We start from the raw sequence: 27,590 nt of genomic DNA, 5'->3' as shown, positions 1-27,590 counted from the left end.
ACACTGACTGACTTTTTGCACTCAGACATTTGGACCTCAAAGAAATTTAAGATTCTCTCACATGCATTCAAATCTAAAGAAGTGCAATAGACAAAAATACAAAACTTACCAACAAACAAGTTATTTTGGCAACATATAAACCCTACATATTTATTTAAGATACAACTAAATACATAACCAAGCTATGCAACACTTATACAGATAAAAATTTATTATACACGTTACAGATTTATCTTTTCTCAAAAAAGGTAAAAATTGAAAAAGAATATCTGTAACATGGAGATTTAATATTCTTTGAAGATTGTATTATTGTTGTGGACTGCAGTTTCGGCTGTTCAAGGCTCAACGTTATTTGGGTCAGCAAACAAAATACAGCGAGACCTTTTATAAGGATGTTGTGTACCAAATGTCTTTCAGTTTAAGCCCTTTTGAATCGTCATTATACTGATATAAAATAATTTAGGTGTGTGAAAAATGTTGATACAAACAAAATAAATACGATTTGGCTTTAAGTCACATTTCTTTTCTTTCTTAGTGAAGATAAAACCGGAAAGAGCTTGTAGGATATATAATATGAAATAACGATTCAGGTACAAGTGATAATATTATACGCACGAGTAACTTGTTTCAGGCTACTTTGTTTGCGACTGAAAAAGAACTTAAAAATCCATAAATGTTATTTATTGAATTTAAACTGTATGTGTAAGGTTAAGGATCCTTCATTAGTAGTTTGTCACTTTTATGGTGATACATATGGTCGTAATCCCGTTAAATTAATTCGATTATAATATGGTGATCCACGATTTTAACCGATATACTAATTTATGGATCCGATGTTTATGTTAAATGACCTTAGGTGTCTTGTTACGTCACAGTAAGAGACCGATAGTTTAAATTAGTTATCTCCTAAACCACTGATAGAAATAGTTCTGTTAATGATGAAAAAGGCCTCGTTGGTAGCGTGTATAAACAAAAATAGGTGTAGTTAGAATGCAATTAATTTAAGAAAACACCGTTTTGGTCAGTAAAGGTGGACACCTCCCGTTTTAGTATTATTTATTGTGGCCAAATATCATGCAAATCGTTCTCATTTCAATAAAATTTTAAATTAAGAAGTTAAATTACTTAAGCAAAAATCAACCTACTTATATAGAGGTTTAACAACACCACGAATAAAGTTTATCTGTAATTCTGGAATGCAAGCCTTTTCTCTGTCCATCATTTCGCTAGGCCTAACTCCCATGGCCTTTTCCAAATCTCCTTGAGAGAAAAATTCTTTGTACACCAGTTCCTGTATTAGAAGAAAAAGCATAAATATATTCGTTAAAAAAATATTTTTTTTGGGTCACAGATAAAACAATAATATTAATAGAAAACACTGAAACAGGAAATAGACACAGAACTAGTTAAGATTATTAATAAATGACTTGTAACTATGTATGTACAAACGGCTGGTATGGATGAAGAAAACTATGTAGAGGAGCGAACAACATTTCGACCTTCTTCAGTCATCGTCAGGTTCACAAAGAAAGAAAGAGGTAACTGGCCGATAGCTGACCGCAAACCAGCCATTTTCACATATATATTTTTCTCTACAGGTGGGTTTTCTCGTCATCACTGATGACTTGTAACTGTTAGATGAGTTCGCATATTAAAAGATCTTTAACAACAAACAGTGAGAATGTACATTTGCAAATTAATCTAAAAGGATCAATGCCAACTTTTAGAAAACTAATGTGCAGTGTATAATATTTATTATTCATGTAAGTTGATTATTCTTTTTCATACATGTGAATGCTCACAAGGATTCTTCCAAACTGTCAGCTAGTCCAAACAATTTTTCATTTGAATACTATAGGTCTGAATTTCTTTTAATACTGGACATTACACTATCAGGTAATATGATATTGTAAGACAAATTTATTTTGTTACAAGTTACAGCTTTTAAGTGAAAAATATTTTTTGAAACAGGTATAACGTTTCGAACACTAGTGCGATCAACTATTCAAAACTCAAAACGAAATGATTAATTTTATAATTGTTAGATTTGTGTTTTTCGACAATGAGAGAGTTCTTATTTTTATATTCTGTCCGGAGACGTCAAGAAATACTTAAGATTTATAGCTCGGGCCCACAGGCGCGAGAATTTTCGGCGTTTCAGCATTATATCGATCATAGTTTCCTCTTTTGATTTTAAGATGTCACACCTGGGGTTTCAGGGTATTACCAAAATGAATCGAGGCACCGTCTCCGTTTGCCAATGCATAGTGACGTCTCTTTTTCTTTTGTATGTTGAAGTTTTATCATAACACCGTAGTTAGTTGAAACTATAATTTAAAACCAATTACATAAACTTAATAAAATAAATTGCAGTTTAGATAGTAATAATGACAGAACCACGAAATATGGAAGGTATTTAGATTGGACAGTAAGTTTTTTTTTCTCTCTATAGCAGTGGTCTACCGCCAGAAATCATCAAATCACTAGAAACCAACAAATGAACATTGTTATAAAATATATCACTTAAACTATATATGCCAATTTCTCGTAATTATCTTTTGTGTATAGCGGATTCAAAAGCAGAGGTGAATGGAAACAACATTTCAGATCTGTCCTTTATCACTCTTAAGTCACCGTCCAAGATGCCTTTCGAATCACTAATAAAAGCTGGGCTGGACGATGACAACATTTTTAAAAGCTTCATTATAAAACATCAATTCTTACGATCAAAGTTTGTAGTGTTAAAATTATATCAATATACATGTTCTATTTAAATCTTTGACATTAATTCTTTATTAAAACATTATAAAGTGCTTGTATAAGGTACAACCGAGTGTTTACAGTCTAAGCCGAGCCATGCGTTCGAGTTGTTAGCACGCCGGACTATGGATCCTGGGGTCCATAGTTCGCATCCAGTTGCTACAAAATCAAAGTTGTGTTCTGCGCTATAAAGTATTTAACACTTCAAAAACAGAAACGATCTAAATATGTTCTTTGATTAGAACACACCAGTAGTTAATTATGCTGCTTACTAGCTAAGCAACTAGTTTAAAGTTGGGTACGTTTGTCGTAGATAGTTGCTAGGTGGATTTGTCGAAATCTCCAAAGCAAACAAAGCTAAAAACAGACATACTGAGTAGTCATGAAGACTTGTTTTTCTTCTAAAAAGTATTCCCATACCTTAAATGTTGATATCAACAGCAAACATTAACATATTTTGCTAACATACTAGAATTGGTCTAACCAAATCCATAAACTATTTATCACAAAAGTACTAGTAATTATCAAAAAAGCATATCCTATCATTGTTAAATAAGAATATTACTTAGACTACACAACTTCACTCACTGCTATCTTTTTCGAGCTCATCCAATCTTTTGTTTGATCCGAGAGATCACATGATGTTATTAATAAACAGAGGAGTAGCTGATGATGTTCTGGATTCTCGGAATTGTAACCATCTGAAACAGGAATGTCACATACGTAATTAATAAAAAATAACCAATCCAACCGTATTTTCTCTTTCTCTACGCTCAATTAAAATCTACACAAATATTCAAATTTCTTAAAATTCAGCCCAGGATAGCCCAGTGTTAGCGTGGCCAGTCTATGAATCTAAGGAGCTCATGGTTCACGTGCTGTTCTAGCACAAAAAGAGCTCCGCTAGTGAGAGCCAAGTTCCACTATTCGTTCATATAGCAGTAAGTCCAAGAATTGGTGATGGTCCACTGACAGGTGCTATCGGCTAGCCACCTTTCCTTTAGTTCAGGAGTCCATAACTTTTGTTACTACAGAACCCTTATTCGAAAATTTATTTACAGTGGAACCCTATAGTGGGTTGATGAGAAAAAAAAAAAAAAATCTCACGAAAACGCTTCGAGAAGCTCAGTTGGATTTATAACGGCTTTTATCAGATATTTATAGAGCCAGAAAAACTGACACTTACATAACAGTCTCTGCTCTTTTAAGTATTGCTATTATTATAGATTTGTTTCTGTGGAACCCGCAAAACCAGTCCGTGGAATCTAGGTTGAGAAACACTGTTCTAGTCTATCAATGCTAGAATGGGGAGACTGCTATGTATAGAAAGCTTTTGTGTAACTTTCCAAGAAATTAAAATCTTGTAATATTCATTACTAAATAACAAAATCCCTATTGTGTTTCATATTATTTTATCTATTTACTTGTATTTGTTTTCTTTCGTTTGTTTAAGGTAATGTATCCCGTAGAATAAAAAAGTAATTAAACAAAAAACAGAAGAAAAAAATTGCTCATTTTGTAAAGCAAAGAAATACCAAAGTTTAATATTTAAGCATTATAAACGAACAAGATTTCTATAATCTAATGAGAATTACTATTTTGTGTATTACAATAAATTGTTGTTTTTTTTACTTACCTTCTTTCATTTCTGCGATTTGTTTTGCAACTCTAAAGTGATGAGCTAAATCTGTGGCTAAGATAATATCCCGAATATAATCCAAACACTGCGTGTATTCCTGGAAAAGGACAATAGCCATAGTCAGTTTTACAAGACAAGTATAATATTGCCAACACTATTTAAGTTAAAATTAAGACGTGGATTTTCGTACTACAAAACTAATTGTGGTTATTTTTTCTGCGTTTTATTTTCTCATTTAGAGTGCGATGGGACATTGAAAAACTTACTATAAATATTAACTGTTTTAGTACGAACCGACTAAGTTTATTTACACACAATGTATGTTTACAGTTTATCAACCATAGAAATGCTCTTCTCATTTTAAATTAACACTGAAACGTGTTATATTTAAAACGACACGTGCAACATTTCAGTTATAAATAGAAGAGCACCGTTTTAAATATTATGAAAATATCTATCATACGACTTCTGGTTAAAGAATGTTATACAAGATGAATAGTGTTTGGCTAAATTATGACTTTAAAAGTGATTTCATATATCATGATAATTTTAATAATATTTACAATTTGATTCCAGAGTTTTTTTTTGTTTATACATAATGCAGCTTCAAACTTGGAGCAGCTATATAATATGTACAACCTCTTTATTTTAACTTTGGAAGGGTTTATGATCATTGAAGTGATGCAGGCCTTTAGAAGTTTATTTGCATGCTTACAGTCACAAAGACATAAATAACGTAGTTAATTTCCTGGTATTAATTATTTTTCTCTAACGGTTAACATACTAGAGAACTGTGTAATTAATTATTTTTCTCTAACGGTTAACATACTAGAGAACTGTGTAATTAATTATTTTTCTCTAACGGTTAACATACTAGAGAACTGTGTAATTAATTATTTTTCTCTAATGGTTAACATACTAGAGAACTGTGTAATTATTTTTCTCTAATGGTTAACATACTAGAGAACTATGTAATTATTTTTCTCTAATGGTTAACATACTAGAGAACTGTGTAATTAATTATTTTTCTCTAATGGTTAACATACTAGAGAACTGTGTAATTGTTTCTTAAAGTGTGCGTCCGAATTACAATTTTATTTTTTTCAAATTTAAATTTCCTGCGCGACTTAAAATACTTACTTTGCTGGTCAAATTTTCAAATATGTTGCAGCCTTCAGTGTTTATGATTGCCATTGATTGAGCAAAATGATGCCTCTATAAAACAAGTAAACGTGGTTTTGATTTTTTTTTGTTATACAAGTAAAATGATATTGACATGCCATTTGCGTTATAAAAAATGGCTCATTTTAAAGATAGTTTGAAAGGGTTCGATTATAAAGAATAACTTTGACTCAACAAAAATTCCTAAACAATTTTATTCAAGTGGTATTTATTTTAATAAAATGAGGAAATCGTTCGATAATGATTTGAAGATGTCAAATGCAGGAGAGTGAATGAAATCTTAGTTTTAGAAACAGTTCAAAATAATGTATTGAAAAACTGACCTATCATTTGGCAAGTTTTAAAATTAAGAAAATTTTTTCAAGAAGTACAAGACTACAGTTATTATTGTACAAAACTAAAAAAAATAAAACAACCTTGTATAAAAATTTTCTTAGAGAGGGTACTTACAGACAAATTACAAAAACAACTTTTGAACTCCAATGCAAAACTGAAAGCAACATCCTATTACAAAAATATTTTTACACTAGGCCTACTACAGATAAAATTGGCATTATAATTCAGAATTTTCGTTCACCTCTGCATGTCTCTTTTTACAGCTATAGAATTTACTAATAGAAGTGCTCACCTCTAAAACAGAGCCCTCAGAACTATACAGAGTAGCAAGAATTGACTTCTGGAAAATACAAATATTTAAAATTTGCAGATTACTTATATGTTATGTTTTGATAAACATAACGTAATTATTCAAGTACTTTACCTCACCTTACACACCGATGATTAAAAATGTAATAACTTTCTAAATTTCGTCGTTTTTTTATTACAAGGATTTTAGAATATCAAACATGAAACCTGGTTTAGATACTGTAAAACTTTGAAGTAACGTAACACAAGTTTACAGTAAGGTACTGAAATTCGTTATTAAACAAGGTCCAATGTAAGTAAAATAATTAATATACAGGTAAATCTATTCAAAGATGAATGGTTATAATTTATTGAGAGTGTATAGTATTCTGTCTGATGATAAAATATTAATACTGGCAAAATTTAGAAATAAATATCGTTTTAGTTTCATTTTCAAATGTAATGAAATATTGTTTAGTTTGTGTCCATTTTACTTAAAGTCTTACGACACAAGATTTTTGCAAAACATTGGGAAATTTGTTTACATAAACAAATTGTTGAAATTAGTTTCATAGAAAACGTTTTAAGTCTTACTTTGACAAGTTTTTTGTACAAAAGGAACATTTGTGATACAAAGATAAATTCCCTACACGAGTTTTCTTTTTATTGAATGGAAAAACACAATCGGGTCTACGTCATACTTATTATCATTAAGGTCATGTATTTAATCACCATCACTTTACAATGATATAGACAACGGTAAAAAAACTCCAATTTACTTGCATGTCAAAATGTCACAGTTGACAAATTTCATACTAAGTAGGGATTTGACGGTCTCTGATTGTACTATGCTATACACACTGCAAGAAATGTTGTGGTATGCAGGCAAACCAAGCATTTTGCACCCTCTAATTTTGGTATGAAAAAGTTTTTAATTTGTCTTAATATATGCAGTTTTCGTACAAACACGTGTTCCAGTTGACTTTGTTCATTTGTTGTTCTCTAGAGATATATGCTTCATCTACTGGAATATTGACATAACGCTACACGCTGTGCAAGAAGGGCCATGATAGCAGTGCCCTTCAGAGGTTAACAAATGTCATCTTAAGGTTACGACCTTTCCCATGTTGAATTACAACGATTAGTCACATGGAAAGTACTAATCGTTATAGGTAAATCCAAAGGTTCCCGTTAAGTAAGGAGTGTTCGATTTAAACAGCTCTACATGGTGTATTAATTAAGCAAATTCGTCGACAAAAACTATCTTGAGAGGAAAGACGCCTGTTAATCAATTCGCATGTACAGTAGAAGGTAGATGTTCAGTGTACAACGCAAATATGCACGTCATGTTTTGTATTTCGATATGAATATTGTTTATTTTGCATTATACACCATGGCTAATTTTTTTATTTCTTAGCTTTAAAGTCAGTTTAGCTTTAGACTTACTTTGCAAAAGAAATAAATATCCAGTTGTATTTAGGATGTAAACTGTGAATAGTAATATTCAATCAACTAATAAGAAACCAGTATAACAAACAAGTAACGCTCGCATAATGGTAAATCAAACAGGCTAGTTTAAATCGACATCATTAAAAATCACTCAAAAAATTCCTGAAGTGTCATCAGATTAATAATAAAACCATTAAAACAAAGAATCCAGATAGTATTGACGGGTAATAGTTACATAAAAACATTTTATAAACACAACTGACAAAAACGTAAGTAAGAAACGAATATGGTATTGTTAATACAGAAATTGATCAAAGAGCTTGGTATCATTTCAACAACAACTTATCAAACACTGATGACATTTATACTTACTGAGGCTATTTGAAAGGAGTTGTTTGTACCACGATGATCCAGGTCGTGGCAAAGACACGCTACAAACAAAGCAAGGCCTTCTAAATGTCTGTAAAAATACCCAGAACACGTATTTTAAGAACACAATTTCTAGGTTTAGAAAGGAATTTAAAAACTCGAATTCGTAATCCATTTTCTAAAGAATGGTGCTTTATTAAACTCAACCTTAGATTTATGTTCATCTTGCACCTTTATTTTCTGCATCATTCCTTGCAACTAAGACGAAACTTATTTAAGAAAGAACCTATATATTTAATAACCAGATTAAAACCAAGTTCAAACGTAAATTTGATGGGTTTCACAGTCCAATATTAGTTCATTATACCCGTTTTTACTTACTAACAAAAGTGATAACATTTAAAATGTTCTTTTTGTACTTCTATTCAAAAGCTAGAAATAATTTTATCATATTCAGCTTTATTTACATTTTGTAAGATTCAATCATCTGTTTACTGTCACTAACTTTTATTTGCAGAGGAAAAGTTTAAGAGGTTGTACAGGGCTCTAGCTAATTTTTTTTACATTTAATATTTGACTTTAATACAGTGACCTACCTAGTCTGATGAATAATATAAATAATTTAAAAACTTAATCTTCATAAAGTATTAGTGGATCAGAAAAGCCCGTTTGGCTCTGCAATAAGTCCGAGGACTTAAGAATTGAGGATTCGATACTGGCAGCAGTATAACAGTCATAGCATATCTGTGCTTAACAAACAAAATAAACGAAAATTCTTTTCTAGGTTTGAATAATTGATGAATTAAATTCGGTTTTTAAAATTCACAATTTGCTCAATTGGAATCATTAGTTTTACATTACTTTTCATAAAAGTAAGTTCGGCATTTCGAAGAACATTTTATTAAAAATACTTTCTTCAAAGTACATAATACGGATTCATAGAAAGAGTTTTCTTACATACATATTATACAAATTGCAATTAACAGAAATAAAATATGTGAGGTAATTGAAAAACTGCACCGTGTTGTCTTACGTTAGATAACTTCCCATTAAGTTGAGGTTTTTCAACAGCAAGTAACAAAAATGACCAACTGCAAAGGCGTGTGTCCAGTTGTGGTAAGGTGGATCTCTGTAGCCTTTTTTGACCATCAGTACAAATCTACAGTAGGGTTAAACGTTACTGTTTGCAACAAGAATTAATATTTAGGTGTTTGTTTTTTAAATTCACTATTTCTGAATTCAGTGTAATGAAAGTTTAAAATATGTCAAGAATTTTATATTATTCACATCAACTTTTACTGCAAGGTTCTTATTCGCATGTAGTATTAGCTAAGAAAACAAAATAGTTTCCGAAACGACTTACATTGTTTATCCGCATAACTTTTTTAAGCTTAAGATAGTTTACAGAGAAAAGTAAAGCTTGTGTATTAAACGAGTCTACTGAGAGAACTATGTTAAAAAAACTGAACACAACACTCGTATTAAGTTTTTGAAGAGAATATACATTTATTAAAAGTTTACTAAATAAAAAATTCTAAAAAGACAGGAAGAAGTAGTAAACATTTTATCGTCAAATTCAAACAAACTCCCCATCCTTGAAGATTTCCATTTAAAAGTTGCCGTTTTAATTCAGCTTACCTAGCCAATGTTTCTTTACTTATTCTCCACCGGCTTATCATTCCGAGACTTTTGAACATACTCATCACAGCCTGATAAGAAAGCAATCATACTATAAGTGTTTCATAATCACTGAATAAAATTGGTATCATAAAGTTAACCAACAATACAATAAATATATCACTCTTAAACGAGAAAAAAAAACAGAACAGAATTAAATACGGTATTCATAGATTGAAGCTCATGAACCATTAGAACGAATACGAAATATACTTCACAATATAAGGTTGTTTATAAACTTTAAAACACTGATTATTTATTACATAATTAATAAAGATAATTTGAATGCATTCTTTCCGTTTAATATATATATTCAGCTGTTATGGAATTAACCTGTTCAGTGCCGTAGACGAGATAACTCGTCCAAGCCGATTGGTAACAGTGCCACGGATGAGTTAATTCGTTCTCAATAATACCTAACTTCAACGTTAGATATCAGCACCATACATGCAATTGACCTACTTACAAATTGTTTCACTTTCGATCCAAAATGGCGTCACGAAAAAGTTACAAAATGAAGAAGCATTAAAGTTGTATTGTAGTAGCTGAAATACTTGGCAGTCAACAGGTTAATCATTCTTATAACAATGAAATGTTTATAATGACGACATACCTAATTATAAGCAATGTTTCTTGACTTTACAAAGTTTAAAAAAAAATCACTCATTTTATTGATAAAGAACTTGCAATAAGTGAATTTGGTAAAAATTGGAATGTTACTATTAAGTTTAAAATTGACAAAATTATCTTTGTATCCATCCATAATGCATGGTCTTTCACAGATAGAAAAGAAAATTTAACAGAGCCCACTGCCAGCTCTTGGGTTACTCTGATCGAATACCGGAGTTCGACTGTCACTATTATAACTCAACCATAGCAACGAAGGGAATCTTGCAACAACAGAAAGCGAACTATGAAATCTGTTTAACCATCTATTTAACCATGTCCGGTCCTCTAAGACAAACTACTTTTTTACAGATTTTATCGAGAGAATCATAAATTCTACACGCACACAAAGTTTAAATTGTCTGAAAGCGAAATAGAGAACTCAAATTACTGGAGTTAACACTAAGGATTTTACGTGGTCTGTGCCTTCTCAACTTTGAAGCAGCGATTTCTAGGAAAATCTAATATTGCTAGGTTGGATGATATAGAATGGGTAAACCCATACCAGCAGTCTTGAGATACATTTTTATATAGTATATTGCTTTACTTAATTCTTAAATGTTAATTATAGGAGGAATTTGTACAGTTCGTGGAACAAAAGGCTGATACTCATTTGTAGTCAATCTTAGTAAAACATTGAAGGTGCTTTATATCAGAATACTTATCGCAAGGAAAAAAAATCTGATTATGAAAGTAATGCTGTAGCTTTTTATATAATGTTACAGACCATAGAACAAATAAGGAAAGTACTTCCTTGTAAAATAACAGACAGATGGTAACTCTAAAAGAACAATAGATCATATAAGTCTAGCTTATTTTATGAAGATAGTAGTGAATCTACCAGACACGAGTCCGACTCAGCGAGTGAACGTGGAGTGTAGGTGAATTTGGTGAAGTCATTGTGGAAAGCTTCCGGAGAGGGAATGGTACAATTACATAGTCGGAGTACCTCTTCTTGTATCACCTACAATGTCAATAATGTGAAGTTTTAATAAACTATAGTGATGAGAACAATAAATGTCTACTGATAATAAGAATAGCTGTACAGGTTCAGAATATTGATAAATAAGAATACAAAAATAAACTGATACTATGTGGATAATAAATCATAATAAAAGAAGTATATTAATTAGAATTAAGGGTGTTAAGAGGAGGTAATCATGATGCTATTAAACACTATGTAAACAGTGTGTAGTAACTCCGGTGATAACTTGAAGTTATTTTCACAAAGAGCCAAGATGAAAATGACCACTCATCCCAGTCAGTGTTGGTAGATGCAAACATTTAGAACTATATATTCGTACATAGAATTAACAAGTTTCATACTAATTGTGTCATGAAAACGATATGGTGATATTCATGTCTTAAAACGTTTGAAATAGTTATTGGTTACAAAGAATAAAAGTATTTTCGAAACCGCCATGCAACCAGAAATGTTTCTATAATGGCTAAAGTTGACAATATTTTAGTGTTTAAAGTTTTATCGTTCGGCTTTGTAAGGAGTTTACAGCTATGGTGTTGACATGACTCGATATGTCTATGCTCCAGCCACCGAAATGACAAAATAGTTGGAAAAACCAACAAGTTATTAATTCTAACAAAAGCAAATCGTATTTTTTCATCCTGCATGTGTTAGAGTCAATAGAGTAGTAAGTACAAAGTTATATTAATTGTAAACAGAATAAAATTTTGTTGCGTGGGTTTGAGAAAATCAGGATAAGATTTAAAACATTAGTATGTATGTTTTGTCCATAATCAGTCCAATTTTTCTGCAGAAGCTAAACCAGATTTCATTCATCTATTTTATAAAGTTACAGATAAAATAGATCTGTTGAAGAAAAGGGATTGCTTAGAGTAATTAATTCGCAAATATTGAGGATATCCCAGTAAGAATTGTGGATAAGAAAAGTGTGTTAAGATATGTAATAGTTAAGAAAAATCGGGGTAAACAGAATCGTAGTTGAATGCAGAAATTCACTTAAGAGACAATATGGTCTCTTTTCTTATACATTAAACAAAGTTTTACACGAAAATAAGAGTAGTGAATATAGGCAATCAAATAAATAGGACGAGTTCCCTGATTATAGAAATTGCTAATTTTTATCGCTTTGACTTTGTGACATAATATTGACTTTAAATATTATTCCCAGTAAGGATTAAATACGTTAAAATGTATTTTAAGGTTATGAAGCACAAAAATACATAATGAGCTGTCTATGATGTGGCTATTGCGATTATCTAAACAAGAATTTTAGCGCCATGAGCCCTCAGAGGTGTCATTGGTACACCAGAAGTCTCAATTCAGTGAAAAAGCACAGACTAACAAGACTTGTCAAGATAATAGTTTTGAAAAGTTATGAAATCTAATAAATTTGCTAGGTGTATTTTGGAAACTTAATATACTCGATGTAATAAATTATTATTACAGTTATTGGAAATCTTATTTACATTGAAATACATTAAAATAGATAAAAAAATTAAGTGTTGTCAACAGCTATACAATTTTTCAAAAGAATTATACGGATGGACGATTATTATTCATTATTATTTGCTAACTTGTCAGCACCAATTTAGTACATTTTGTGAAATTATCCTAGTTACAGAGGTTTTAGCTTCACGGGATATTAGCTTAAGCAATTCATTAAAATAATGATGCTTGTGGTTATACCAATTATAAAAAAAAACACGTTAAAAGGAGGTGCGGCCAAAAAGAGATGAAATTTAAAGAAATTAAATCAAAGTTGGTGGCCATATCGGTAGCTACACTGATAACATTATGTAACAAAACGTTTACGTTTTTTTTTTGTTCCTGGGCAGAAAGTGTTATTTCCCAATTTCTTGTGCTTAAAGTAAATAGAATACTTATTTTTCTCTTCAAACTTTGCTTTTGTGACCTGGGTAATGAAATTTTAAAATTTACCCATTTTCCAGAACAGTTCAGGAAGATTTAATGCTGAGTAGTTGATAGAGAATTTTCTCGAAGTTACAAGAATTTAAGAACCTTTTAGAATTTTCTAGAGCTTTCCATAGTAATATATATATATATTATACACAGCGGCTCACCACTTCAGTTTAGTTCTAGCTGCCTAAGTGAATATATAGACTTATTTGATTTTATCAGAGATGGCATCATTCTCTAGACGTATTCTGCTATGTATGTGGCCAATTTATCAAGACAAGACCAAAAAGTACCTTGTGACAGCATCTGCTAAAATCTGTAAAGCCTACAAGGAATATTTCGGCATGCCTGTTGGGGATCAAGACAAACCCTGGACACCTCATTTTACCTGTGAGTACTGCATAAAAACTCTAGAAGGTAAGACGGACAATTTCTGTTTGTTTGAATAGTTATATTTTATATTATACAAATTTTAGACCTTTTATAATTTAAAAATCTTATTTGTTTTTAGATTTTCAATAGTATATAAAAATAAAAATATTTTGCATGAGCCTCTCACATATTAGTTGTGGATGAAATAAATTTATTCTTCATAATAATTTTATTTTGCTCTTTTGCAGGATGATGCAGAGGGGAAGGGAGAGCCATCAAGTTCGCTATTCCAAGAATTTGGCGTGAACCCATTGACCACTCAAGCTATTACTACTTCACGGTGGAACCTTCCAAACGTCTGCTATCATGTATTCCGACCTTCCATCATCCATCCACCCAGTGGAGCTCCCTCTACCCAATTCGCCAGAGAGAAAACAGCCATCCTCAGAAGAGAGCAGCAAATCAGAAGAGGTAGACGTTGAAGATCCAAATTAAAATTTCAGAGGTGCAGCTGTTGAGAGAAACCCATACTACCCAACCAAAGATACCTGAATGACTTGATCAGAGATCTCGGTCTAACAAAGTTGAATGCCGAGACTGTATTTGGGGGTTGATACGTGAAAGTGATTTACATGAGTCGCAAATCTCGAAATACTACTCACTTCTAAACATTTTTGTCCATTTTTATATAATTTTAGTATAAATACATGTAAATCTTGATTCATATGTTATTTTCTATGTAAAACCCGGCAAATTTGCACCCTTTCATTTACGTAAGGTCTGAATAAAACAAGTTAATTTCTAAATTTCATTATCCAGGTCACAAAAGCAAAGTTTGAAGGGAATAATGGCTATTTTCTGTACTTTTACAACATAAGCAATTAAGAACTAACACATACTATCCAGGAACAAAATTTGTGTTACATAGTGTAATACTTTTACAACAAATAATCATTCATTAGTTAGCTAAGTTGCATCATTTTACCCATCATCATGCCCAAAGTTGAACGACTTCTTGTTTAATACCAATTTCTAATGTGACTAATTTATAATAATTGTCAGTTTAACTTCTTTCTCCTCGATTATGAACTATGTTTTAACCCAGAATAACTTTCAGTTGAAAACACAACGTAATTCTAAGCTTTCTAAGTTTAATTTCCAAATAATCAGATATTTACGAAATCTTTAAAAACTAGCGACATTACCGAAGAAAGCGAAAAACTTTCCATAGCTTACTACGCTAGCTTATAGCATAGCATAGTTGAAGCTCTAACCTCATGAGACTTACCTGCATGCGATACATCGTTAATTCATTGGAAAGTTTGCTTCTGTGTTGTGCATCTCGTACTTTATTCCACATCAGCGACTATAATAACGAAAAATATTAAAATTGCACTATAACAAAAATTCAAAGATTTTTTTACTTAGACGATCAAACAACGTCGTTGTGCTGTTTAAATTAGATTTATTTGTCTGGTAGCTCAATGAATAAAACTAGGTTTTCTTGTTCTTACTTGTTAAATTGACATATTTCTGAATAATGTTAGAAATTAACATCCAACTTACATGCATGATGCTTACTCCACAAGAAATAGAAAAGGCTTTAGCGATTTCTTCGTCGAACAAAGAAAACTCCTTCGCATTCACTTTATTACACAGTTCAACTACGCCAATAGTTCCTGCAGCGAACATGAAAAACTAATGACGATGTTTACAATATTAATTAAAAAAAATACACAGCAATTTATTTGTAAAGAAATTTGTTTATTAAAAGGTCCTTTAATATTTGTTTGAAACCAAAACTATTAGAAAATTTAAATTTTAACAATTTCTTGCTACCAAATATTGATGTAAATTTAAGAAATAAATGTTTTTACAAAGAAAGAATTAAACTATTAGCATACGACAATGTCAAGTTCATGACAGTTTAAACCAATAAAAAAATGTATAATATTTGAATTCATTTTTGCAGTTTATTTATTCCCATTTTATGTTTAAATCAATGTTTCTAAATCATCTATATTGCTGATAAATTTAAATGGGGTAGGAAAAGGCAAGTACATCTTTCACTTTTCAAGCTTTCCCAATAAAATGCATTATATTTAGAAAAATTACTTTCAAGAAAAGCGCGAGATGGAAGAATGGTTAATCCACAGCATAAGGACTTTTAGGACTCTAAGGCGAACTTTGACCTCTGACCGTAATAGTGTGCCTGTGGTACATATTTCTTGGCTTAGCTCGATCAAATAAACATTGTCCCCACATCTCCATTTCTAGTTGGCTTTCTACGCCTCTGAATTTATTTACAGAACCAAAGATATGTTAACCGCGTGTTTTTTACAAAAGGAGATTGCCGAAAACTATACATAAATGGGTGGGGGTAACTCTTGAACAATGGTAATTACAATATCAATAACAATCGATTTTAGGAAGATAATAAGAAACTCCTATATTCATAAACAGTTTATACAATTACAAGCAATTGAGTGGTTTATCTGGAGAAATAAAATAGTTAACTTTCTAAATAGTTAATATAATGAATAAGTTTTTAAGATAAGAAAATTTAAACGTTTAAAGTTTAACCCCTTGAATAAATTTTACCAGTAAAAAAAAGCCGAAGATATACTAATTTCCCAAATGTAAGTTCAATCAGTTCAGTAAATGTATCTGAAGTAATATTAGAAAGAGATAATTGTTTAATTAAATACTCCAATTCTGAATAGCTATATTTCAACTGTTAAGGGATGTCACAAAAATACCAACCTTTGTCACCTTTGATTGGGAAACAGAGAATATTCCTATTGAAAACATATAGAAAACAATTATCACTTAAAACAGTCAACAGTAATTCATGTTTTCGAAAAAAATGACAGAATCAAACTTACTGTATTTCTAATTATAATACACAAAAACATTCATTTATCTACAAAACTTGTATAAATAACAGTAATTTCTTACCTTACCTAAATTCTTGTCTTTAACACGTTATTAACCAAACTATAACCTGTTCAATGTTCTTCAGTACCAAATGCAAAACATATTAAAAACAAGTTAACTAAACTTCATGCAACAACCGATTTTGAAATCCACATTCTGACCACAAGTGCATGCATGACCCGTTGACGTAGTTTGAGAGGGTGTACGAGAAAATGCGGGATTAGATAAAGAGGGGGAGGAAGCAATAGCACCATTAGTGAATTTAAATACCTCGTGAATTTTATGGGATCATTTAAATATTAATATCATATTGTGAATAAAGTGATTTATTGTCGTTAAATGACAATATATGCTGCAGATTTATTCGAATTTACTTACATTTTGTAGACAGATATTTCAACATGACTGACAAAAACAATTCATATTTTGTGTGACATTTTGCAGCATATTTATGTATAACTGTTTGATTGCTTATACATTATATAAGATTTTAAGAATTATGTGTTTGGATAACGTTTGGAAACTGATATTGCTAACACCAGTTATGGTTAACTATTATTATTTAAATTCTATATATTTTTGTAATCTTTATACCAGGATAAAGTTTTGTTTTTCCTTTTGTCTTTTAAATCAATTGGACGTTCAAGAATTATTTATAACGGGTCTGGCATGGCCAAGCGTGGTTAATGCGTTCGACTCGTAATCCGAGGGTAGCGGGTTCGAATCTCGGTCGTACCAAACATGCTCGCCCTTTCAGCCGTGGAGGCGTTATAATGTGACGGTCAATCCCACTATTCGTTGGTAAAAGAGTAGCCCAAGAAGTGGCGGTGGGTGGTGATGACTAGCTGCTTTCCCTCTAGTCTTACACTGCTAAATTAGGAACGGCTAGCGCAGATAGCCCTCGAGTAGCTTTGCGCGAGACTAAAAAACAAACAATTATTTATAACTAAATACATTTCAGTTGCATCATCTATACTTAAAGTTCTAAATAATTTTTTTACCAGCATGGCACACCGTGTAATTTGGACCACGATTATCATAAAGCATGATATTTCTCAAATACTTAGGCAAGTAATCCAGTGAATAATGATTATTTTCTATTAGACACAAACTCACGAATTTATGATTTGAGGTCTGAATATTTCGTAACGAAACATATCACAGATAGATCTAGTTCTACACTGGTGGTAACTCTTGGCATAAATGATGATTTATAAAATATCGTAATCAATAATTTTTCACCAATAAAATAACATATAGATAATGATCTATACATATAACAAAAGTGACATAATTTCCAAGCTACATACCCCACCCATCATATTTCCTTTGGATGCCATTACCTCCGCTCAACAAATAGTTCCGATAGTTGCTGCTTGTCATTACTACGCTTTACATACCATTCCTCAACGTATTTGTATGCTTTCAGTGGCCTGCAAGCAGTATTCTTTCTTTGCTTACATTTGTTTCCCGTCACAAAACCGAACGCAAAAACCATTCTTACTAAAATATTTGATACCTATGACACTCACTTTTCAGCAGATTTTGTCAAAAATGTTGAACATACTGAACACAACTTAATAACATTTTATAGCAAATGTGAAACAACTCAGCTTCCAGCTTTGTCAAATCTTGTAAATTATGCGTTAGCTCGCAAATTAGGAACATGATCGACGTATCAAATCATAATAGTAAACATCAGTTGGAAAGTCGTTTCTTCAACATGTATTTAGAATCAAAGATCTTCTAGCTAGCTATCTCTTTATATTCATAGGTTTGATACAAAGGTACTTGTAGTAATCATAAAGCCGTGTACTTTGTCAAAATAAGCGCTAACTACGTATACGAATCACATATACGTATGAAATTATCCAGCAGTGGCAATAAAACTTGTCAAAACCTAAACCTTCCAGCTTCAATAACACATATGCAAAAACGAAAATAATACTCATCCTTTCTTCATAAATAATTTGAAAATATTTAATTAAAATTCATTCAAAAATTAACCCTTAATAAAAGAAAGTTTAAATTACAAATTGATTTCAAACCCTAACTTGTAACATCATATTCTTCAGGCTATCTTCATTTTAATTTACAGTTTTTCTGTTCCACCCATTTATAAGTGTAATTACTTATACACCCAATTATTTTAAATTAGAGATCTTAAAGTATATTTATGTAAGTTGATATTCTTATGTTTTGTATCACACTTTTAATTTGTTCCAATTAAACTCGCTGATGTTCCCCCGTGGCAGAGTGGCATGTCTGTGGACTCACACCGCTAGAAACCTGGTTTCGATACCTGTGGTGAGCATAGCACAGATAGCCTAAACAAACAAATAAGAAAACGCGCTGCTAATGGTTTGGTTTGATTTGAATTTTGCGCAAAGCTACATGTGGGCTATCTGAGTTAGCTGTCCTTAATTTAGCAGTGTAAGACTAGAGGTAATACAGCTAGTCACCACCACCCACCACCAAATCTAGGGCTACTCTTTACCAACGAATAGTGGGATTGATTGTTACAGTGTAATGCCCCCACGGCTGAAAGGGCGAGTATGTTTGGTGTGACGGAGATTCGAACCCGCGATTCTCGGATATATATTTTTTATAGATCAAAAAATATGATTGCGTCTTTCACTGGCTGAGTGAATTACGTTTTTATATCAACAGAAATTAAGACAGTTGAAGTAAATAGACATAACACCTCGTACATTAACAGTTTGTGTAGAGGAGGATGGTCAGTAGAAATTTAAAAAAAACTCAGCAGAAAAGTTCTCGCGATCTTGCTTTCTGAGTTATCAGGTATTATTTTAGAATGTCAGGTAAACTACATTTTGTGTTTAGAATTTGATATACTGTAAGAGTTATCTTTTATCTCGTAAGTACATCAAATCTTAAAGATGCAAGAAGTGTTTTCTCTGAATGTGTGTTGAGTTACAATATTGATAATACGAACTATAACCATGGCTAATTACATTTGTGGATAAGAAAGCTTAATTTTATAGCTGAGTATTTTGTGAAGCCTAAAAATCAAATGTATGGAGTTTGACAGATCCCAAATTACACTATGCAATAAATTTTTTACGTTTTCTTGTTCCGGGGCAGAAGATGTTATTTTACAATTGCTTATGCCTAAAGTAAATGGAAAATACCTATTTAATACAACCATCATTAAATACTGTAGCTTCGGAAAGTAACCCTAGCATTACTGCAATGGTTTATGTGGTAGTTAGAAGTGATTTGTTATAAACTACTAGAGTATTTAATAAGAATGAAGACAGTATATGTATAGAGTAATATAAGTATACAAATAGATGTATGGGTATGCAAAATGTGCACAAATGAACATTACATAGAGTTACTTGCGGTTGTCTTATAATGCAAATGACTCAGTTACACGAAGAACAAAACAATAAATGCCAAGGGTATGGTGACAAAAGATTTGATCTTGCCCTTAAGAATTGATAATAACGAGTTTATAACTGATAACAGCCTGGAAAGTATTTTCGGAAATGAAGCGTAACAGTTATAGAATGTTTCAGTTTTGATGTTAAAATATTTGGTAGATAGCGAGTTATCATGAAAGAGATAAATATAGCCATGATGCTGATACTATGGTTGAGAATTATACATTAAAATTTTCCAAAACGAGAAATGCAGAAGATATTTCAACTATCCGAGTTGAAATATTCATGAGTAAATGCAACTTAAATCAAATTTACAGACTCAGGCTTAAATATCATAACAAATATATCCATGTAAAATCTACAAAATGTTGATTTGATTGTGATAAGGAGATTTTCATCATGCAGACTGAATTTTTTATAAGCAAATAGTTTTACTGAATATTTTCTTAACATTGTTTTGCTAGAAGATGCTTGAAAATGCGGACTGTAAGTATACTAGGTTAAAGCACAAAGTAGCAATCATATGATAGAAACTTTATATTTTATGATAAAAACTAGTACACAACTTGTAAACGCAAAAAACATTTCCTAAGGACAAAAACAACGAAAGCTAGCGAATGAAAGGAACGATTAGTGCTAGCTCTCATGAGTCAACTCACATGTGTAAGGCCTTGTTTTAATTTCATTGAAATTCACCCATCCTTACATTGGAATTTGGACGTTTGTCTGAATGCATTTGGCCAGATTGTACTTGAAATAGTAAGAAATTTTTTCTTACCATTGTTGCTAAGTGTTCCTGAAAAATCTTCCCTTGCTTAATGAGAGATGCAAGCTTGGCTAAAGACACCACCAAAACAGCCCAGCTAATGGTCAGCTTTCATGTCACTTCACAGATTAAGAAGACACTGGATATTGGGCACTGAAGCTTCATCATCAAAAGAACTAACGGTATCCCTCCTATGTGTTGCATATTCTGCACGTCTATTTTCTATTTCTAATTATTTGTCTTACAACGGTATGTAGCACCCTTTTGAAGTTCTAACCATTGTATTTAGCCATTATTATTATTATCCTTTATTTTTCTTGTATTTAGCCAAACTATTTGAGGAGATTTGTAAGGTATTAAGTATTTGTTCTATGCATAATTATATTATCACTGTTTAAACATTTTGTGAAATAATAATGTTGTTGTTTGTTATTAAGCATAAAAATAAACATAGAACTATCTGTATTCTGCCCACCACGGGCATCAAAACCCGGTTTATAGCACTATACGTCTGCTGTTATACCACTGTGGCACTTGAGGGCATATATTATTGTTTGTTTGTTTTTTATTGTTTTGTTTGTTTTTGAATTTCTCACAAAGCTACTCAAGGGCTATCTGCGCTAGCCGTCCCTAATTTAGCAATGTAAGACTAGAGGGAAGGCAGCTAGTCATCACCACCCACCGCAAGCTCTTGGGTTACTCTTTTACCGATGAATAGATCATCTTCAGGTCGAAACGTTGCTCTGTAACTTTATTTTAATGAAAGTTTTAACACCCATATCAATCGTCTTGAGAACACAGTATCGCAAATTTAATGATTTACTTATAATGTGAAAATGAAATTGTGATAATGTTTTTAGTACTGACAAATGCAAACATAATTTTATACAAATTAGATAAATTATTTATTTTATGACTTTGGTTGTTACTAAAAATTGACAATACACTGAGACTCGTTGATTTACAACACCATCTACTGGTTTGTTCGCGAACTATATACACACTCTTTGTGCCAACGCAGTCTGGTGTGACCCGTCCCTAAGACAGCCGCGCCATCTGATATGAGTTCTTGGACTTCATCACCCATCTGTGCCTATTTCACAACAGCTATGCAACCTTAAGGTGTCAGCATAATGTTTATATCACGTAATAATTTTGTAACCCTCAGGTATCATTCTTTGCTGCGAAACTACAGGCGGCGGAATCATTTATGTATTTACATACTTTGATTTAGTAGCATTATGTATATGTTAAGTCTTCTGGGATATTCGTGTGTATATTTGGTGTTTGGATTCCTGTGTTTTTTCCTCTCAATTCAAAGGGTCGGTTCTATATTGTATACTATAAAACTTGTAACGTGTATTCGTTAAAATATATTGGTGTAATCTTTAGAATGGGGTTGGAAATCATTGTGAAAGTTTCTTTTAAATGTGTTCTTTTTTCCTAAAATGTTTTGAATATTTATAATTGTGTACTTGTATATTGTTTTTCTGTGTTAAAGTTTATTACTATTATAAAATTTTTGTGAAAGGGTATTTCATGTCTCTTCATTAAAGGGTATCATTAACTTGTAATCATTGTTAAAGAATATTTTTATATTGTATTAGTGTTAATGTGTTTGATTTTTATTATGTTGTATTGAATAGTAAGATATTGTTGCTATTAAGTTTTCCAAGTAACGTTTCATTTTAATTGAATATGTTTTAATAATGGTTTTTTTCTTTGTTTACGTATACTATGGTATTGGCTATTAACTTGTATTTTAATGTGATAGTTAAAATGTTTTTTCATCTTAAATTATTTTTAGTATATGTCGTTAAATGTACTTCTTCATTCATAATTATATACCTTTTGGCATAAAACACGTGAGCCATAAAAACTACTGAAATTTCTAAGTTTTAGTTGCCTTTGTGTCTTTGTTACTCTTATATCAGATAGTCTCGGCATGGCCAGGTGGGTTAAGGCGTTCGACTCGTAATCTGAATGTCGCGGGTTCAAATCCCCATTGCACTGAACATGCTCACCCTTTCAGCCGTGGGAGTGTTATTATGTGACGGTCAATCCAACTATTCGTTGGTAAAAGAGTAGCCTAAGAGTTGAGGGTGGGTGATGATGACTAGCTGCCTTCCTTCTAGTCTTATACTGCTAAATTAGGGATGGCTAGCGCAGATAGCTGTTGCGTAGCTTTGTGCAACATTCAAAACAAACCATATCAGATAACACCTGGTTTGCCCGTAAAAATGCAGATGATTTCTTTCTCTGACTGAGTGTATGAATGTTTACATTTCCAATTGACAAATGCTGTGAAAGTGACCATTCGCGTGGCTTCTTGGAAGGTCGAAACTTTGATCTATAACAATTTTATTTAATTTTCACGTTGATAGTTTAACAGAGTTCTATGTTAAGAGTTAGAAACTACTGGTCTATTCACTGTTATAGTAAAGGTGATAGTTTACTTGATTACGTAATTTCGCTCGCTGTTATTTTTTTCTTGTGTTAAAAAATTTCTTTTTCACTTTTTCCTGTTCATTCCTCCTGTTATTAAGCAAACCTATCTGATACTTGCGAAAATAATAGTTTATATGCGAATACCACATTATTACAAAGAATGTAATAAGTATTTTCCTTTAAATATTAAGACTTCCAGGATATTTAGAACAAACAATACAATTAGTATAGGAGAAAGATACAACTACCAATATATCTGGACGTCATAGTGTTTTGGTTATCAGTATGATTTATAAATATGACAATATCACTGGTTTGAGATAACGTACCTTGTTTTAAAGTCAGTAATCTCGTCCATCTTTCTATTAAAAAAAGGGTGATCAAAGGCGTCGTGAATATTCAATAGCTGTCCTAAAATAACAAGGTAAAACTTATCAAGCATATCGATTGTTATAACGTTAGTGTAAAGTGTGTTAAAAAACATTTATAGTATAGTGTTATAAGGACACTGAACCAAACGGAAAAAAATAGTAGTAGTAATGTTTGCAATTCGAACCATTAACTTGTTTTATATAAGATTCCACGTGCTTCTCCAATATTTAAAAAGAACATGCCACTTTAGGTAGGGAATTACTTATTATTACTAGTTTGCATTTATGCAGATTAGTATCTCATTAACAGTATCGTATCTAAAACACTGACACTTCAAACAGATTTGAAGCTAAGGTCGTATATTTCTTAGTAAATTGACAATTTATAACGAAATGAAAATCACTACGTAGCAGAATTGTATTATGCCATTCCCAAGAACTCCTGTAAACCCTGACCTGATCGTCTGGATTCCTTCGTATTTAGCCTTAATTAAAAATCTCTCTTTCTATTATATATATAAATAAACATATGATAGAATGTAATACAAAGATGTCAGAATTTGTCATTTAGTTTTTTTCGTAATGAGAAAAAAAAAACTTTTCCCCACGAACATATTACACAACATCGTACATTTGCTACCCTTAACGGATATAAATTTCAGAACTTGGAGATGATCTGAAACCTACCAGTAGTCGCCACGTGACCAGCAATATCTTGGTTTGCAGGAATTCGTAACTCAGATGCTATCTACGATTGAAAATACAGGTGAATTACACAACTACCAAGGTATTTTGTTTTAAAAACATTAAACGATTTATCTGGTATTGAAAGCATTAAGATGCAAGCGAGCTAAAACACTTTGAACACATACATCACGATTTTTAATAGTTCCATAACTGATTCAAATTTGTGAAGTTGGAGCTTTGGCTGCTTAACTGCACCGAAGTTTCTTTAATAAGAATCCTCCTTTAGTTTTTACTTTTTTGCCATAACCATGAAATGAAAATTTTTTTTACTGTTACTTTTCAGTTACGTAAGGCGTTATTTCATGCACGATTTGTTTTAAGTGATCAGATTTGTTCGTTCTACTCCTCTTATTTCTAGATCTTATATAGTTAGTATCACAACGACAACACGCAAATTCACCAACGACCATAGATGTTTTTTTTTTGTGCAGAAATATTGTCTTTAAATTCCAAACAAAATAAATTTAAACCATTTTCAGGTTTCAGAAAACAACAACCCCTCCGTTTGCTTGAAGTCAGACTTTAAGGAACAGATTACGTAATTATTTCCTTATCAACAAATGTGATTTCTATAGTGTGTAGGTTTCAAACTCTCTGTACTCTCCTTAAATCATTGTTGTTGTTTTTTTGTGGTAACACGAAACAGAATTAGCCAACGATAAAGCTAATCCGGAACCCACAGGATTAATTTAGCAGTGTAAGACTAGAGGAAAGGCAGTTAGTCATCTCCACCCACCAACAACTCTTGGGCTATTTTTTTACCAACGAAGAGTGGGATTGACCGTAACTTTATAACGACCCCATTGCTGAAAGAGGGAGCATGTTTGGTGCGACGGTGATTCGAACCCGCGACCTTCGGATTATGAGTCGAATATCTTAACCACCAGGCTATGCTGGGCCGGAATCATGTGTTTCAGATCGTTGAATATCAGAATAGCATACATAATGATAAGTTCACGGTAGAACACGAATAAAATAAAAAGTTGCTTTCTCCGTTGGTTTAGTCCATAACAAAAAGGAAACATTAGAACTGTGAATCTTTAATAAAAAAAATCTTACAGGGCTATATTTTGGTATTGTAAGTTTTATCCTAAATAAATACAAATATGGTCTGGCATGGCCAGATGGTTAAGGCCCTGAGGGTTGCGGACTCGAATCACTGTCGCACCAAACATGCTCGCCCTTTCAGCCGTAAGGCGTTATAATGTTACGGTCAATCCCACTATTCGTTGGTAAAAAGTAGCCCAAGAGTTCGCAGTGGATGGTAAAAACTAGCTGCATTCCCTCTAGCCTTGTACTGCTAAATAGTGACGGCTAGTGCAGATAGTTCCTGTGTAGCTTTGCGCGAAATTCGAAAACAAAATACAAATATAATATTGTGAAATTATAGATCCTTGAACTCATAAAATCACAAGCATTTATGAATATTTTCCTATAAAAGATACTGAAGAATAATAAATGTTCCTTGAAAAAGAATATTGTTCCTATTTATGGAATAGAAAAGCTTATAAGCATGTATTTCGTATTTCAAACATCGATAAAACAGATTATGGTCAAAACTATCGATGTCAGTGGTTCTGCCTTTCACTGGAAAACTTGGATTTTAGTAATAAAAAAAACTACATAATCAAATAGACCTGGGAACTGTTCTCAAACATGAAAGTAGATTTAATTTAATTTTAACTTAGAAATACGATTCCTGTAAAAAGCACCCAATAAACAACAACAACGACATCTAACGTTGTTTATAAATTTACTTGTCTTAGTTGTAATGATATATATACGAGGCCTGGCATGGCCTAGCGCGTTAAGGCGTGCGCTTCGTCATCTGAGGGTCGCGGGTTCGCGCCCGAGTCGCGCCAAACATGCTCGCCCTCCCAGCCGTGGGGGCGTTATAATGTAACGGTCAATCCCACTTTTCGTTAGTAAAAGAGTAGCCCAAGAGTTGGCGGTGGGTGGTGATGACTAGCTGCCTTCCCTCTAGTCTTACACTGCTAAATTTGGGACGGCTAGCACAGATAGCCCTCGAGTAGCTTTGTGCGAAATTCCAAAACAGATATATATATATATAGGGTCTACTACTAGAAGGCTAGATATAAGAGCTCGGAAACATAAATTTACTTAGTAACAACTCAAGCATAGAAATCATGTCAGGAGAATTTCCAACGTACAAGTAAAGAATACTCATTTCAAGATTATGGCAATATGTAACAACAAAAGCATGCGGTATTCTTATAAACAACTTAATTAAGGGGATAAAACCCCATGTTAATAAAGATGGAATATCTGTGAGTGAACTGCAAGTAACTTTCTTCAGGGTCATCGTCCTAAAAGTGTTTATAGTAGTTAAAAATAAGTACATTTATACCTCTTCCATCAACCATCCTGTATTACTAATACGTCAAGTAAAGAAAAGTAAGATATATTTCCTACTTATGGTATCACAGTAATTTATTTGATAACTTATTTTTAAGTATTGAACTATATTTCAGTGCTAAGATATAAAGATCCCACTGGGCGAATTAAATCATAACCTGTGATCAGCCTCATAGAGCAAACGCTTTTTTTACATAATTTAATCTGAGAACTGTGAAAAGGTACTTTGTAATTGATATAGAACGTTCGGTTATATCAATCTATATTGAGCTTGCAAACCGACGCATTAGAAACTCAGGGTGTTCTAGAGCGTCAATCAAAATAAAATCACGAACATTAAAACCAGATGTTACAAATAAATGTTACCTTTGTTTCATCCTTTGCTAACTGTCCATCGAACACTTTGGCTACTAATTCATTTTGTTCCTTATTCAGAAGAAAGAGAGAACACCTAGGTCCGGGAACGTATTCGTTAGTTATAAAAAATTATACTTTATCCGTTTTTATTAACAAGTAAACTCTCATAGTAAAATAGTGCTAACGTTTTTAGCTCGTTATAATCACTCCTAATAGATGGCTATGTCAGCAGTTTCTCCATGTTCCTTTTCATTTCTTTCCATATTTAGGTAAGTTTTAAATAACACTGATTTAGTTTCACTAAATTTCTTATATAGGTACAATAATACATGGTAATAGGATTAAAACATGGCTGTATTAACATGTATCTATTCGTTCCAGAATTGAAGATTTCACAAAAGAATACGTCATATAAATATATTGAATTAGAGATAGTCAAGTTGTTGTCAACTACTTTACATCTGGTAACTGTACTTCTCTCCAGTATAATTTTTCGTTACAAATTCTAAATTCTGAAAGATAAAACAGACTTAAACTTATATGA

The 27,590-nt window shown here is 32.0% G+C and overlaps 1 protein-coding gene across 3 annotated transcripts in view; it reads right to left on the bottom strand.

The window, feature by feature from the left end:
* LOC143236047 (cGMP-dependent 3',5'-cyclic phosphodiesterase-like) overlaps window positions 1-27,590 on the bottom strand; it is a 66,406-nt gene that overhangs the window by 11,944 nt on the left and 26,872 nt on the right. For all 3 annotated transcript variants that reach the window (XM_076474288.1, XM_076474289.1, XM_076474290.1), the window contains 15 exons: window positions 27,056-27,140; window positions 24,254-24,314; window positions 23,525-23,606; window positions 16,401-16,435; window positions 15,204-15,316; window positions 14,926-15,003; window positions 11,208-11,330; window positions 9,662-9,732; window positions 9,057-9,182; window positions 8,027-8,114; window positions 6,210-6,257; window positions 5,540-5,614; window positions 4,397-4,496; window positions 3,349-3,461; window positions 1,146-1,291 (listed from right to left, as the gene is read on the bottom strand). In XM_076474288.1, the coding sequence (XP_076330403.1) occupies window positions 1,146-1,291; window positions 3,349-3,461; window positions 4,397-4,496; window positions 5,540-5,614; window positions 6,210-6,257; window positions 8,027-8,114; window positions 9,057-9,182; window positions 9,662-9,732; window positions 11,208-11,330; window positions 14,926-15,003; window positions 15,204-15,316; window positions 16,401-16,435; window positions 23,525-23,606; window positions 24,254-24,314; window positions 27,056-27,140 (1,344 nt within the window). The remainder of the gene's footprint in view (window positions 1-1,145; window positions 1,292-3,348; window positions 3,462-4,396; window positions 4,497-5,539; window positions 5,615-6,209; window positions 6,258-8,026; window positions 8,115-9,056; window positions 9,183-9,661; window positions 9,733-11,207; window positions 11,331-14,925; window positions 15,004-15,203; window positions 15,317-16,400; window positions 16,436-23,524; window positions 23,607-24,253; window positions 24,315-27,055; window positions 27,141-27,590) is intronic.

Source organism: Tachypleus tridentatus, chromosome 13 (assembly GCF_004210375.1).
Source record: "Tachypleus tridentatus isolate NWPU-2018 chromosome 13, ASM421037v1, whole genome shotgun sequence".
NCBI classification, from domain to species: Eukaryota; Metazoa; Arthropoda; class Merostomata; order Xiphosura; family Limulidae; genus Tachypleus; species Tachypleus tridentatus.
This window is presented reverse-complemented; position numbering and strand designations above follow the sequence as displayed.